We start from the raw sequence: 14,464 nt of genomic DNA, 5'->3' as shown, positions 1-14,464 counted from the left end.
TCAACCACTAGCAGCTCATAGACCATGACATAAAGATAATAAATACTGTGAAATAGAAGGTATGAATAAAACATTTGCTTGTTATCAGTTCAGTCTGTTGAATTAGAATTATTAAACTAAAATTGTAGGTACCTTTTATTCTAAAAATTCACAGTGATGTGCTGTTCAATGATTAACAATCATTGAGGTTGGGTTGAGGTTGGTGGAGAGGGGGGAGTTGCATATGTGTGAACACACACAACCGTATTCGTATATGATACCATCTATCTATCTATCTATTCTTTATCCATCCATCAACAGACATTTAGATTGTTTCTATCTCTTACCTATTATGAATAATTACATTCCCAACCAATGACGTAAGTTTATTATAAATTTTACTGACAGAAAGGATCTGTAGCACACATTTTACAACTAATAAAGTATATACTTTATTATAAATTTCACTTAGCCACTGATTCTCACAGAATGTGTTAGGCGATTTTCATATAACTCATCTGTGCTTAACCTATGGTTGCAAGTGATGAATGAGTAAAATTCTAATACAAAAGTTGGATGCTATTTCATTTAAAGAGTAAGACAAAGTAAGAAAAAGCTGAAACATTGAGCAATAAAGACATATGTTGGAACTTCCCTTGTCTGTCAGTGATGTGTGTGATGTTTTTGTTGAATCATGTAATACGTTTTCAAATACGAGAGAACAATTTTCTCAAAAAAAAGAATAAAATGGCAGGCTTAAGCCCTACCATGTCAATAATTATAATAAATATAAATAGTTCAAACATATCAAATGAAAAGAGAAACTGGCACAGTGGATTAAAATAAGACCCAACTACATGCTGTCTACAAGAAACAAGTAGAAACAGCCCAGAAGTTCACAAACTAATGAATGGATAAAATGTGACATATCGGTACAATCGAATATTATTCAGCCATAAAAAGGAATGAAGTACTGATACATGGATGAACTCTGAAAACACTATTCTAAGTGAAGAAGCTGATCACACAAAAAATCTACATATTATATAATACTATCTATATAGAATTTCCAAAATAGGTAAATCTATAGAGACAGAAAGTAAATCTGGTGGTTACTTAGGGCTGGTCGGAGGGGAGGGGAGACGAAGTAGAATGGGATGGGAATGGAACAGGAGGGCAACAGCTAAAGGACACAGCATTTCTTTCTGAGGTATGATGGTGTTTTAGAACTGACTGTGGTGATGGTTGCACACATCTCTGAATACACTAAAAACCACTGGCTGTATACTTTAAATGAATGTATTGTATGGTATATGAGCTGTATCTCAATAAAGCTATTTAAACAAAAGAAAGCAGGAGTGGCTATATTAACATCAATTAAAATACCAAGCAATCAAGATATAAAATATGTGAAGCAAACTCAGATAGAACTGACAGGAGAAACAGACAAATCTACAGTTACAGTTGGACATGGCAATACCCCTCTCAACAGCTGATAGACAGAAAATTACAAAGGGTATAGAAGAATTCAACAGCAGCATTAACCAACATGGTCTAATTGACATTTAAAGAACATTCTACCCAACAACAGCAAAATACACATTCTTTTCAAGTACCCATGGAGCATATACTATGATAGACCTTACCGTGGGCCATAAAGTAAACCTCAACAAATTTAAAAGAATTGAACTCATACCAAATTTGTCTCTGACCACAATGAAATCAAAATCAAAGATAATAGGAAAATCACCAAACACTTGGAAACTAAGCAATATATGTCTAAATAATCTATGGGTCAAAGAAGTCTGAAGTGAATTTAAAAAACACATTGAAAACACAGCTTATTAAAATTTGTGAGGCATAGCTAAAAGAGTACTGAGATTAAGGAATTTATAGCACTAAGTGCTCACATTTAAAAAGAAAGTTTCAAATTAATAACCTAAGCTCTCATCTCACAAAACTAAAAAGAAACCTAAAGCAAGCAGAAGGAAAGAAATTAAAAAGAGCAGAAATCAAGGGAACTGAAAAGAGAAAAATAGAGAAAAATCAATGAAACAAAAAGCTGGTTCTTTGAAAAGGTCAATAAAATTAACAAACCTTTAATAAGACTGACAGAGAAAAAAAAGACACAAATCACCAATATCAAGAATGAAATGGGGGACTTCCCTGGTGGCGCAGTGGTTAAGAATCCGCCTGCCAATGCAGGGAACACAGGTTCGATCCCTGGCCCAGGAAGATCCCACATGCCATGGAGCAACTAAGCCCATGTGCCACAAACTACTGAGGCCACGCGCCACAACTACTGAAGCCCATGCACCCTAGGGCCTGCACGCCGCAACTGAGAAGGCCGTGAACCGCAAGAGTAGCTCCCACTTGCCGCAACTAGAGAGAGCCCGTGTGCAGCAACAAAGACCCAACGCAGCCAAAAAAAAAAAAAAAAAAAAAAAAGAATGAAATGGGATGTCCCTACAGACCCTGCACATAGCAAAAGGATAATAAAGGAATACTATGAACAACTCCACACATGTAAATTTGACAACTTAGATGAACTGGACCAATTCCTGAGCTAGTACAAACTAACACAACTCATCCATTGTGAAACAGGTCATTTAAATAGTCCTATAACTATGAAAAATATTGAATTTGTTTATAAACTCCCCCCACCCCCAAAATCTCCAAAGCCCAGAGAGTTTCAGTGGAGACGTCTACCAAATGTTTTTAAAAAAAGAATTAATACCAACTCTACACAAACTCTTTCCAAAAACACAAGTGAAGGGTATACTTCTCAATTTATTCTACAAAGCCAGTATTACAATGATACCAAAACCTACAAGAAAACAACAAACCAATAAGCCTCATTAAAATACAGGCAAAAATCCTTAACAAAACATTAGTAAATTGAATTCACCAGTATATTTTTTAAAAATTATCATAAGCCATGACTAAGTCAGGTTTAGTCTAAGGATGAAAGGTTAATTATTTGAACAGTTAATGTAATCCACTACATATTAACAGGCTTAAGAAAAATCACATGATCATCTCAACGCAGAAAATGCATCTGACAAAATTCAACAACCGTTCATGATAAAAAGTCTCAGAAAAGTAGTAATAGAGGGGAACTTCCTCACACTGATTTTAAAAAAAAAAAAATCTACAAAAAAACTACTGCGTAACATCATACTCAGTGGTGAAAGGCTGAAGGCTTTTCCTCTAAAATTGGGAACAAGTCCAGGATGGCTGCTCTCACCACTATTACCCAACACAGTATTGCAAGTCCTAACCGACTTCCAAGAAAAGGAAATGAAGGCATATAGATTGGAAAGGAAGAAAACAAACCTGTCCCTATTTGCAGATGGCATGTTTGTCATCTGCATGTTTGGATAATCCCAAGGAAGCTACAAAAACAAAAACAAAAAAACCTCTTGGAAGTAATAATTCAGCAACATTACAAGATACAAGATCAACATATAAAAATCAATTGGGTGTCAATATACTAATGAACACAAGGAAACTGAAATTAAAAACACAATGTCATCTATGATTGCTCAATAAAAGGGGGGATGCTTAGGTCTAAACCTAATAAAGCATGTGTAGGACCTTAGGCTGAAAACCACAAAATGGTGATGAAAGATATGAAAGAAGATATAAATAAATGAAACATGTCATACTCATGGACTGAAAGATTCAACATTGTAAAGATGGTCAATTCTCCATAAATTAACATATAGGTTTAACAAAATTCCTAACAAAATCCCTACAAGGTTTTCTGTAGATAGAGGCAAGATTATTCTAAAATGTCATATACAAAGGCAAAGAAACTAAAGTAGCTAAAAACAATTTTGGAAAAAAAAAAAAAAGAGTAAAGTTGGAGGCATCATTCTACCTCATTTCAAGACTTATTCCATAACTAGTATAATCAACAGCATGTGGTGTTGGTGGAGGAATAGATATACAGATCAATGGAACAAAGAGAGAACAAGAAGTGGACCAGTGGAACAAAGAAATGTACTAGTGGAAGTATGGCCAACTTATTTTTTACCAAAGGAGGAAAAGCAAGTCAATGGAGAAAGGATAGTCATTTCAACAAACTGTAATGAAGCAAGTGGATATCCACAGGCCAAAAAATTGACCCTTAATCTGAATCTCATACTTCGTTCAAAACTTAATGTAGAATGGATCACAGATTCATATGTAAAACATAAAGCTATAAAAATTTTAGAAGATAATGTAGAGAAAAATCTTTGAAAACTAGGGCTTGTTGAAAAGTTCTTAGGCATAACACCAATCCATAAACAAACAATAAAGCATAACCCATAAAAGAAGAACATTGATAAATTGGACTTTACTAAAATTAATAACTTTGGTTCTGCAAAAGACCCTGGTAAGTGGAATGAAAAGACAAGCTACAGACTGGAAGAAAACAGTTACAAACCACATATCTGACAACAGGATGCATATCTAGAATATACTAAAAGAACTCAAAACTCAGCAGTAAAAAACCAAACAATCCAATTAGAAAATGGACAAGAGACATGAATAGATATTTCACTGAAGAGAATATACAGGTGGGAAAAAAACACATTAAAAGATGTTCAACATCACTAGACATAAGGGACAGATAATTGAGATACCACTACACACCTATTAGAACTAAAATAAAAAATAGTGACAATACCAAATGCAGGTAAATATACAGAGAAATTGGATCTCTCATGCACTGCTGGTAGGAATGTAATATGGAGCAGTCACTCTGGACAATGTTTGGCAGTTTCTTACAAAATTAAACATCACACTTACCACACAACCCAGAGCTTCTGGGCATTCTATTACAGAGAAATAAAGATGCATTCGAAATTCAAAAATCTCTATATGACTGTTCATAGCAGCTTTATCAATAACAGCCCAAATTAGAAGCACTGAAACTGTCTGGTTGAGGACAAAAGGTGATGGATAAACTGTGGTATATCCATACCACAGAATATTAGTCAGCAATAAAATAGGAGCAAATTATTAATACAAACCAGTATTTCAAAAGCATTGTCCTGAGTGAAAAAAATCCAATCTCAAATGGTTACATATTGTATGACTCTGTTTATATAACATTCTCAAAACATCAAAATGATAGAAATGATAAAAAGATTAGTGGTTTCCAGGGGTCAGTGATGGTGGAGGTGACTATTAGAGGGTGTTATGAAAGAGATCTTTGTGGTGACGGAATAATTCTGTATCTTAATTGCTGTCCTGGTTACATGAGTCTACACATGATAAAATGACATAGAACTAAACACACACATTATACTAACTGATAATTTCCATTCTGATATTATACTATAATTATTGATACATAAGATATAACCACGTGGAAAAATGGGTGAAGAGCACATGAGACCTCTCTGTACTATCTTTGCAACGGCCTGATATTTCTGTAATTTTTTCAAAACTAAAAAGTTAAAAAAAAAAAACTCTACTCCAAGATCCATTAAAAAAGGAAAAGCATAAGAATTTGATTTGTAAAAGCTTAGTAACATTTAACTATTTACCCATACTCTTCGCATATCTGTCTTCAAAATTTCACTCGTTCTCTAAAACTTAAATGTAGTTAATAAAACACAGGCCTTTTTTATGTGTGTGCAAGACCAGTTGTGAAAGGTGGGCCATAAGAGAACCAAACAAGTCTGCTGCAGAAGAGGGAAGTTTCAAAATGCATTTGTTCTGCTCCTTTCAGAAATGCGTTGTAGCCATCACTGATATGAAGAAGCCACAGCTATGATTAACCTGTTAGAGTAATAATTAAGTGTCACGGCGTCTTCTCTAAGAGAGGTCATTTGGAGTGTGTGGCTGCATCTATCAGAGAGCAGAGAAATAAAGGCAACAAAGCAGCACTATGACATAGGCTTCCCACAAGAGGGCAGTAGCTTACCAAGTTTTAAAGCGAGCAAAGGACAAACCACTAAAGATTTTTAATGTATAAAAGGTTAGTCCCTCTTACTAACACAAGTTGAAATATTTTCTTTTATCCTTTATGAATATGAAGGTCACCCCACCACCGCTCCACACCTGCAGGCAAATAGCTAAAAAAAAATGATTATACAATCTATAGATAGATTCTACAACTTTGAACAGAGTTTTGTTTCAAATACCTCCAACATGCTCTAGCTATTATGATTCGTTTAGAGAAGGGTTTAACAAACTACAGCCCATGGGTCAAAACTAGCCGGCTGGCTGGCTGGCTGTTCTGTTTTACCACTCATGACCTTAGAATGGTTTTTACTTTTTTAAAATGTTTATATTTTAAATGATTATGTAAGTACCTACATAGTATCCTTGATTTTACCTTTTGGACCTCACAGCCCAAAACACTATCTTGCCTCTCAATGTGAAAAAAAAAAAATCCCTCAAAATAGTCTGCCATATAATTTCTGTACCAAACATTAAGATTATAATAAAAGGTGAAGTATTATTCCTAATATCAACTTCATATAAACTGAAATCATACGAGTAAATGCCTGAAATAAAAGCTGTATCTTGAATATTAGTAAACTCTATGGGTTCTCTAATACAAAAGAAAAAGAGCTACAATTCCTGTATTGTGTGACACCGGATATTTATACCCGGGATTTTCTATTTCTAACTAATGAGAAGCTTGAAATCCATCTCATTCTCCATGATGTATCTTGACTGCGTCCACTTGTCCTTAAAACCATGACCACGACCCTATCTTACCATCTTTTATCTGTACTGAGGTTTCTAAATCTCAGTCTATGATGATATCATGGACTTGATAATGCGTGTGGAAGGGCTATCCTGTGCACCGTAGGAGGTTTAAGAGCATCCCTGGCCTCTATAAGCAGCACCTCCACAGCTCTGATGTCCCCAAATGTTTGCAGACCTCGACAAGTGTCCCCTGGGGAGAAAATCACCCCCACTGAGAAGCAATGATCTGGACTAGTAGTCTCCAAAATGAGTTTGCATATGCTCAGAGCATGTGTAGGAAAATATTAAAATTTCTACTTATGTATTTTTAGTATTCACTTACATATTTCAGTGGGTACACAGGCAAAAAAAGTCTCTTGCTAACTGTGTGTGGGGTGGGGGGAGTGGAATTGAAGAGCTATGGCAGCCATGGTAATCGCCCTCCAATTGCTCTCTTTACTTCTCCAATCATTTTACCCAGCAGTCAGATCATTTTCTTCAATGTAAATGAAGTGATGACATGCCAGAGTTTGAAAACCTTCAGCAACCTCTCAGCACACTCAGAAAAAGATCTCATCTCTTTCCCTGCATGGCCTGTAAATTCCACTCGCCTAGCCCTTACTTCTCTCCAGCTCTGTCCCATCTTAGGGCCTTCAAGCATGCTCTTCCTTCTGTCTAGAATGGTCTTCCCCCACTCTTCACCTGGCTGTCTTCCTTCTTATCCTTTAGTTCTCAGACTAAACATCACTGTCTTAGAGAAATTATTCCTTGACCCACTCAATCTAAAGTTGGACACCTCGACCTCACCTCACTTGCCCCAGTAAGTATTCTTCACACCTTGCTGCTCTGTGCAGCGTGTGCCACAATTTCTAATTATTTATTTGCATTTACTTCTTAAATATCCATCTCCCTACTATACTGTATGTTCCATAAAAGCAGGGACTGTGCTCAGCAAATATCTGTTGAATAAGTGAATGGAATGAATGACGCTAAGAAAACTCAGACTCTTTCTTTAACATTTTTTGTTGGAAAAACTTTCTAGAAACATGCTATTTAATGTCTCAAATTACCCATTGGCTACAAATGAATATGCCACGTATCAATCTGCTTTTATTATTTTTTTTCTTTTTCTTTTTTTTTTTTTGGCCACGCAGCATGCGGGATCTTAGTTTCCCGACCAGAGATCAAACCTGCACCCCCTGCCAGTGGAAGTGTGGCATCCTAACCATTGGACCACCAGGGAATTCCCTGGAAAAACTTTCAATACAGAAATAGAATATACTGGAAAAGGTACTAGACTGTGAATTGTCCCTATTTCTCCACTAGGGATCCCTGGCCAATTATTCAGTCCTTCTTCAAGGACTAGATTTCAGGGCCTGAGGCAAAACTGTAAAATCCCATCAATTATTTAGCCTCTCATGGGAATGGCAGAATGATTCCTGAAAAGAGAATGGATAGGTAGCCTGTCTCAATTTTACGGTTAAACGAATTGAAATACAAATTCTACAGGACATGCCCACTATGCTAGAACCAAGTTCTCTGGCTCTGAGCCCGAACTTATTTTACCAGACTCCGCTGCCTGCACACATATGCTTCTCTCTTCTTTTTAACCTGTTCTAATCTGTGAATAGAGAACCTGCTAGTCTTCATTAGAGTTTGATCTCTTCTTCTTTGCATTAAAACTTTCATGCTTCAAGGTGGCAGAGGTGTCTAAAGACAATCTACCATGGGCTGGGCATTCTAAGAAAACTTCTGCTTATTATTCAGAATCAAATTTCTGGCCCCTTTAGCCAAACAAGGTGAAAAAGGTGAAAAAGGTGAAAATGGTGAATGGGAACACTCTAAGGTAACGCGAAGGATATTATTTAATGCAAAATCTACTAACTTCTAAAATCCAAGTGCTTTTTAATTCAATTCAGTAAAGCAAGACTATTATGAGACATCAGAGGACAATGGATTACCATCAGCGTGAGGAAAAAGGAAATGAGGAGGGATCTTAAAGATCACCTAGCTCAAGCCTTTAATTTATAAGAAAAGTGTTATTTTAAGAGGCTAAATAACATATGCATGGTTAACTGAAAAGGGGGTTAGGATAAAAATGTTAGCGCTTCTATATTAAAAAGACAAGACACACAAAATGCTGGGAAAAACTGCCTCGTTTCCTTCTATCTGTAAAATTACCTCACTCTTTATTCTACATATTAATGGTACATATATTATTTTATGTGAAGCTTAAATAAGCTCACATATCTAATTTTTCAGGCAAGACCAGATTAAAAGCAACCAACTAAAAGTAAGGTTTGCAACTTCACAGGCGGGAACTTCACAATCAAGTGACAATGGACACTGGGGTAGGAGGCTGAAAAAAACCTAAAAAGTATACTTTGTAGAGCACCTCAGTAAAGGAAACCATTCAGTTTAGTGGCAAGCAGTTCTGGGCCACAATGGACTAGAGGTTATTGCTGGGTTATTTCATACTTCAACAAGCAGCATTCCAACATTTAAGATGAAAGATGTTGGTTTGTAAGATAAAGTGTTCATTATCTAGGGCAGTGCTATCTATTTGACAAAAACGGTCCTATTTGGACTTCTTTGCAGCGATGGAAATGCCCTCTGTCTGTGCTGTTCAGGTGGGTAGGCACAAGCTGTCCGTGACTATTAGCACTTGAAATGTGGCTGGTGTGACTGAGGAACTGAACTTTTAATTAATTTAAATGAATTAACTTTTCCCGTATTACTTAAGAATCAAAATTAAATAGCCACCTTGTGTCTATGACTACCAGTTGGGATCTAGAGAATTTACTCAGAGGAAATCTCTTATCTTTACATGAAGCTGAATAAATGCTATGTTCTTATGTCACTCTTAATACGGAATGTAAGAAGTTTAAGACTCCTTAAATGAGTGGGGAAAAATTGTATAATGGAAATGGAAATCACTTTTCTTTAGTAAAAGCATGCCCAATACATTTTCAAAGGATCCATTAAACTCAGGTTCAATTTGCTAAAATTTAATAGCACACATTATACTTCCAAATTGATAAATACTTACACATTGTCTTCCAGGCAGATTTTGGGTCCTACCACATTAGCTGCTCCACTTGCCATTTTAAAAGCAAAATGTTTCTCAGGGCAAGCTTTTGAGATCCCACATTTATACCTGGGAGGTTTTGTAGCTTTGGAGAGAAAAAAAATTTATTTTAAGAAAACAATGTTAACAGACTCTGTATTTAGTTTGTTTCGTATCTCAAACCACAAAGGGCATTATGCGAAACACCAAGATATACACATCTTAAACTACATGCTAGTTTTTTTTTTTTTTTTTCCTGAGAGTTTCAAAGAACTTCAAAACAAAACAAAACGGAACCTCCTAGGAAACAAGCTAACAATTAACATAAATGGAACAAGTAACATGATCTTCATGAGGGTAAATATATTTTATCTAATTATTTTTAAGCTCATTAAAAAAAACCAGGATGGGGGAGGTCTGGAATTGTTACTTTGCATTTCCAGTCCATATATGCAAAATAAATGGACAGTAAAAAGCCTGATGCATCACTGAATATCTGCTCACATACTAGTTCTAACTAGGAATTCTTTTTTAACATCTTTATTGGAGTATAATTGCTTTACAATGGTGTGTCAGTTTCTGCTTTATAACAAAGTGAATCAGCTACACATATACATATATCCCCTAACTAGGAATTCTTTTACACACTTTCTGTACTTATAACACTGAAGCTAAAAAACACTAATGGAACAAAATATCCATTATAAATACACACCCAAAATATTGAGCTGTTCAATCAAATAGCTTCCTTAAAACTTAATAATTTCTAAAATCAGTTTTGCTCACATTGAACTATATCCATTGTTTGAATATAGGTTCTCATGTGCCTAAGAGAATAAACCATCTGCAAAATATTGAGATGAAATACTTACAACGTGCAACTGCGTCCAATGCTGACCTTGCTAAGGAAAAAAAAGTTATCGTTAGAAAGAATAAAGCTATTGGCAAGTATCACTTTTAAACATGTGTGGAGCTAATAGGCCTATAAAAATGTGTTTGAATTATTGCTTAGTATACAATACATAAAACATGAATATCACTTTAGAGAAAAAGTGAGAAAGTAACTTTAGGCTACATAATTCACTACAAACAATTATGTAGAGGAATTATGGAGGGTATTATTTTATTATTGATAGAGTACTTTGTTTTTACCTTTACATTTTATGTTTAGTTTTAGTTATTATAAATTTAAATCCCAATCGGAAAGTTACTCTACAAGCTTAACTTTTTTAAATTCATTTTTTATTTTTTTCCAGCTTTCTCGAGATACAGTTGACACATAAAATTGTGTAAGTTTAGGTGCACAACACTTTGATATGATACATTTAAAAACTGCAAAATGATTACCACGATACCGGTACATATAGTGGTATAATACTACACCCCAGTAATAGTAGCTAGCACCTCTATCCCATTACGTACTTACCACTTCCTTTCTGTGGTGAGAACATTTAAAGATCTACTCTTTTAGCAACATTCAAGTATATGACAGTATTATTAGCTTATAATCACCATGTGGTACATTCAATCCCCGAACTTGTTAATCTTATAACTGGGAATTTGTACCCTTTGAGCAATGTCTCCTCATTAACTCCGCCCCCTCCCAACACCTGGTAACCAGCATTCTTTTCTGTTTCTCTGAGTTTGTTCTTTTTAGATTCCATATATAAGTGATATCATACGGTATTTCAAACTTCCCTTTAAATGAGTTTAAATATATACTTGGTGACTATCAGGGTGTTTAAAAGTTGTTGCTGCTGTATGGTGTAGTGTACATATGCATATAAAGTCCTATCTATCTCAGATGTTAGGCTAAGAGATTTGGGGAGTGGGAAGCACACGAGGGATAGTGGTGGTAGGAAGCTTTAATTTCCCTAAAATAGAAATGTATTAGGTACTAATAATAAAAAAAGGTCATTACTGAGAGTTTTTATCATTTATCAGTTCAAGGAAGCCAGAATTTTCTGATCAAATCTTAACCCGAATGCAGTAGATGTCAACCTGGACATCTACACTTAGAGTTTTTTAAAAGCACAAACATCTGATCCCAGCCCAGGAGATTACAATTCAGATCGTCAACAGTATTGTGGCTAGCCATTTCCTGATTTAGCTAATAAGCATGCAGTGTCATAAATGTTTGCCAGCTGTTTGACTATAAATAGTCATTTAGTTTTTAGTTCTGTACTATTTTAGATAACTGCGAATTTCCTGTAAAACCAGTACTGAAACTGGAGAACAGAATGTTAAAGCTGAAAATAATATGTAAATGTTTAAAAACAGGAAAACGACTAAGTAAATGAAGGTCATTAACTCTACAGAACACTCAGAATATTATGCACCGTTGAAGTCATAAATGCAATGCAGTCACATGGGAAAAGTTTAATGCATGGAATAGAGCAAAAAACAAACTTTATCTGTGAGTACTAAATATATTCACGGATAAGGACAAAGACTTGAAGGAAACAAAAAATGATCAATTAGTAAATTAGGGTGCTGGGGCTCATTCTTTCAATTTTCTTAATTATATCATTTTTCCTTCATTATGTCACAAAAGGGAAAAATAATTCGAGACCATTCGGTCCAATGCTCTCACTTTTGTAAATGAGAAAATGAAAGCCAGAGAGTGACTAGCAACCAGTGATTAGCAGCATGCAGACTATTAAGTCTCGAGACTTCCCTGGTTGCGCAGTGGTTAAGAATCCGCCTGCCAATGCAGAGGACACGGGTTCGAGCCCTGGTCCGGGAAGATCCCACATGACACAAGCAACTAAGCCCGTGCGCCACACTACTGAAGCCTGCATGTCTAGAGCCCATGCTCCGCAACAAGAGAAGCCACCACAATGAGAAGCCCGCGCACCGCAACGAAGAGTAGCCCCTGCTCTCCGCAACTAGAGAAAGCCCGCATGTGCCCAGCAATGAAGACCCAATGCAGCCAAAAATAAATGAATAAATAAATTAATTAATTAAAAAAAAAAAGAAAGTCTCAATTTCACTTAGACCTAAACAAACATGTATCATCAGGCTCAGATGTTAAGATGCTTACGGAGGAATATTGTTCAAATCAGGAATGCTGGCATACCCAACTTATGATAGCCAGATATGGGGAAGACAGTGGGATCAAAACAGGGGTAATATAACAGCTCATTCACATATGTGGGGCACTCTATCAAGTATTTTTGCATGTATTGTTGATTTGCCCATCACCTCTGTTTTAAAGAGAAAGAAACTGAGAACAGATAGGTTTAGCAACTGGATTTGTTCTATGCATAATTAGTAATCGGCAGAGCCAGTTTTCAAAGCCATATCTCATTCTAGCACCCAGACTTATATTCACCCCCCCCCAACAAAATGGGACTGTCTGAGGTCTAATGATCACAGGTATAAAAACCACTAGTCCTGCCAGGAGCAGGAAGCAGGATAGGGAGCTTTCAGAACCATCCTTCTGACTGCAGGGTGGAGCACAGACTGCAGAGGATTCAAGACTCGAGACAAGGAGTCCACAAGGACAAGGACGCTGCTAAGGTAATCCAGGTAAAAAAGGGTAGCAACCTGAACAAAAGCAGTGACTGTGGGTTTGAAAGAAGTAGACAGGCTCAGAACAACTAAGGCTGTGGAACAGACCAGATGGAGGGGTGATGGAAAGGGAGGAATCAAGTTTACCGCTCAGACATTTGCCTTTAGAAGCATTCATTTATCCATTTACATGAGCCAAAGAACAAAAACACTGTCTCTCACTCGAGATGTTTGTTGTCTAGTGAGGAGATGGGGTGTGGTAATGGGTGCTGAGCTCTCTGTGGACCTGTTAATTTTAAGACACTTGGAGAAGACCCAGGCAGAAGTCTAGAGGCCAGCTTGTAAATGAGACCTGGGATGAAGATATAAACTGGAAAACTGGCAAATGATGAGGTCACACAAAGGGAGGAGTTAAAATGAGGAGAGGGCTGAGGAGAGAAATCTTAGAGACATTAATCATCAACTAACACTCAGAGGAAGAGTGTGGCTGAGGAAAAGGAGACAGAAGGAAAACCAGGGATGAGCTTCTAAAATGGTCAAATGGATTTGATTGGAAAACTTAAGAGGTATTAATAAATAAATAATAAATCAATGCAACTCAATTTAAAAAACTTTACTGGGATAAAATTTGGGGTAAATGTTTCTTAATCATCAGACTTTTGAGAAATAACATCACCTCCATTTAATTTGTGTAAGAGTAAGGGGAGAAGATGCTCAAAGGAAAAAAAAAGCCTCTTGTGAAAAACTTTTCAGATTAAAACAAATTTTATCCAATATGCATCACAAGCAAAAGCCCTCTATTTGGCCTGAAGTTCTGAGAATTTTAGCACCTGGAGGCCAAAAAGGTAAATTTTCATAAATAAAACGGGATGTTTTCCACATGTAGAGTTTGGGCACAACACACGAACACAAAAATCCCTCCTTTTCTGCAACTTTCATTTCTCAAACTACCTTGATAGCTTTAATTCTTAATGTCTTTCAATATATTCAGCTTTTCACTTCAAGAAACGATAATAAACATTTGGTTTTATCAGTGAATGTCTTTCAACAAGTCAGGCTAAAGAAATCCAATAGAACTACTTTGTACTTTAGTTTTTAATAATGTCTCAAATAATTTATATGTATATAATATTTCAGTGGTTTAAATCTGAAAGGTAAAAGTAAATCGACTAAAGAGAATATTAAGTACTTACTGCAAAAATATTTTGGACT

At 36.0% G+C, this 14,464-nt stretch overlaps 1 protein-coding gene across 2 annotated transcripts in view; it reads right to left on the bottom strand.

Moving 5' to 3' along the window:
* The window catches only part of FAM3C (FAM3 metabolism regulating signaling molecule C), a 48,059-nt gene that overhangs the window by 12,540 nt on the left and 21,055 nt on the right, over positions 1–14,464 (bottom strand). For both annotated transcript variants that reach the window (XM_082661987.1, XM_082661986.1), the window contains 2 exons: positions 10,612–10,641; positions 9,722–9,845 (listed from right to left, as the gene is read on the bottom strand). In XM_082661987.1, coding sequence (XP_082518113.1) covers positions 9,722–9,845; positions 10,612–10,641 — 154 coding nt within the window. The remainder of the gene's footprint in view (positions 1–9,721; positions 9,846–10,611; positions 10,642–14,464) is intronic.

This window comes from Grampus griseus (genome assembly GCF_964374135.1).
Source record: "Grampus griseus genome assembly, chromosome: 9".
Taxonomy (NCBI): domain Eukaryota; kingdom Metazoa; phylum Chordata; class Mammalia; order Artiodactyla; family Delphinidae; genus Grampus; species Grampus griseus.
The sequence above is the reverse complement of the archived record's forward strand: the minus strand, read 5'-3'. Positions and strand labels throughout refer to the sequence as shown.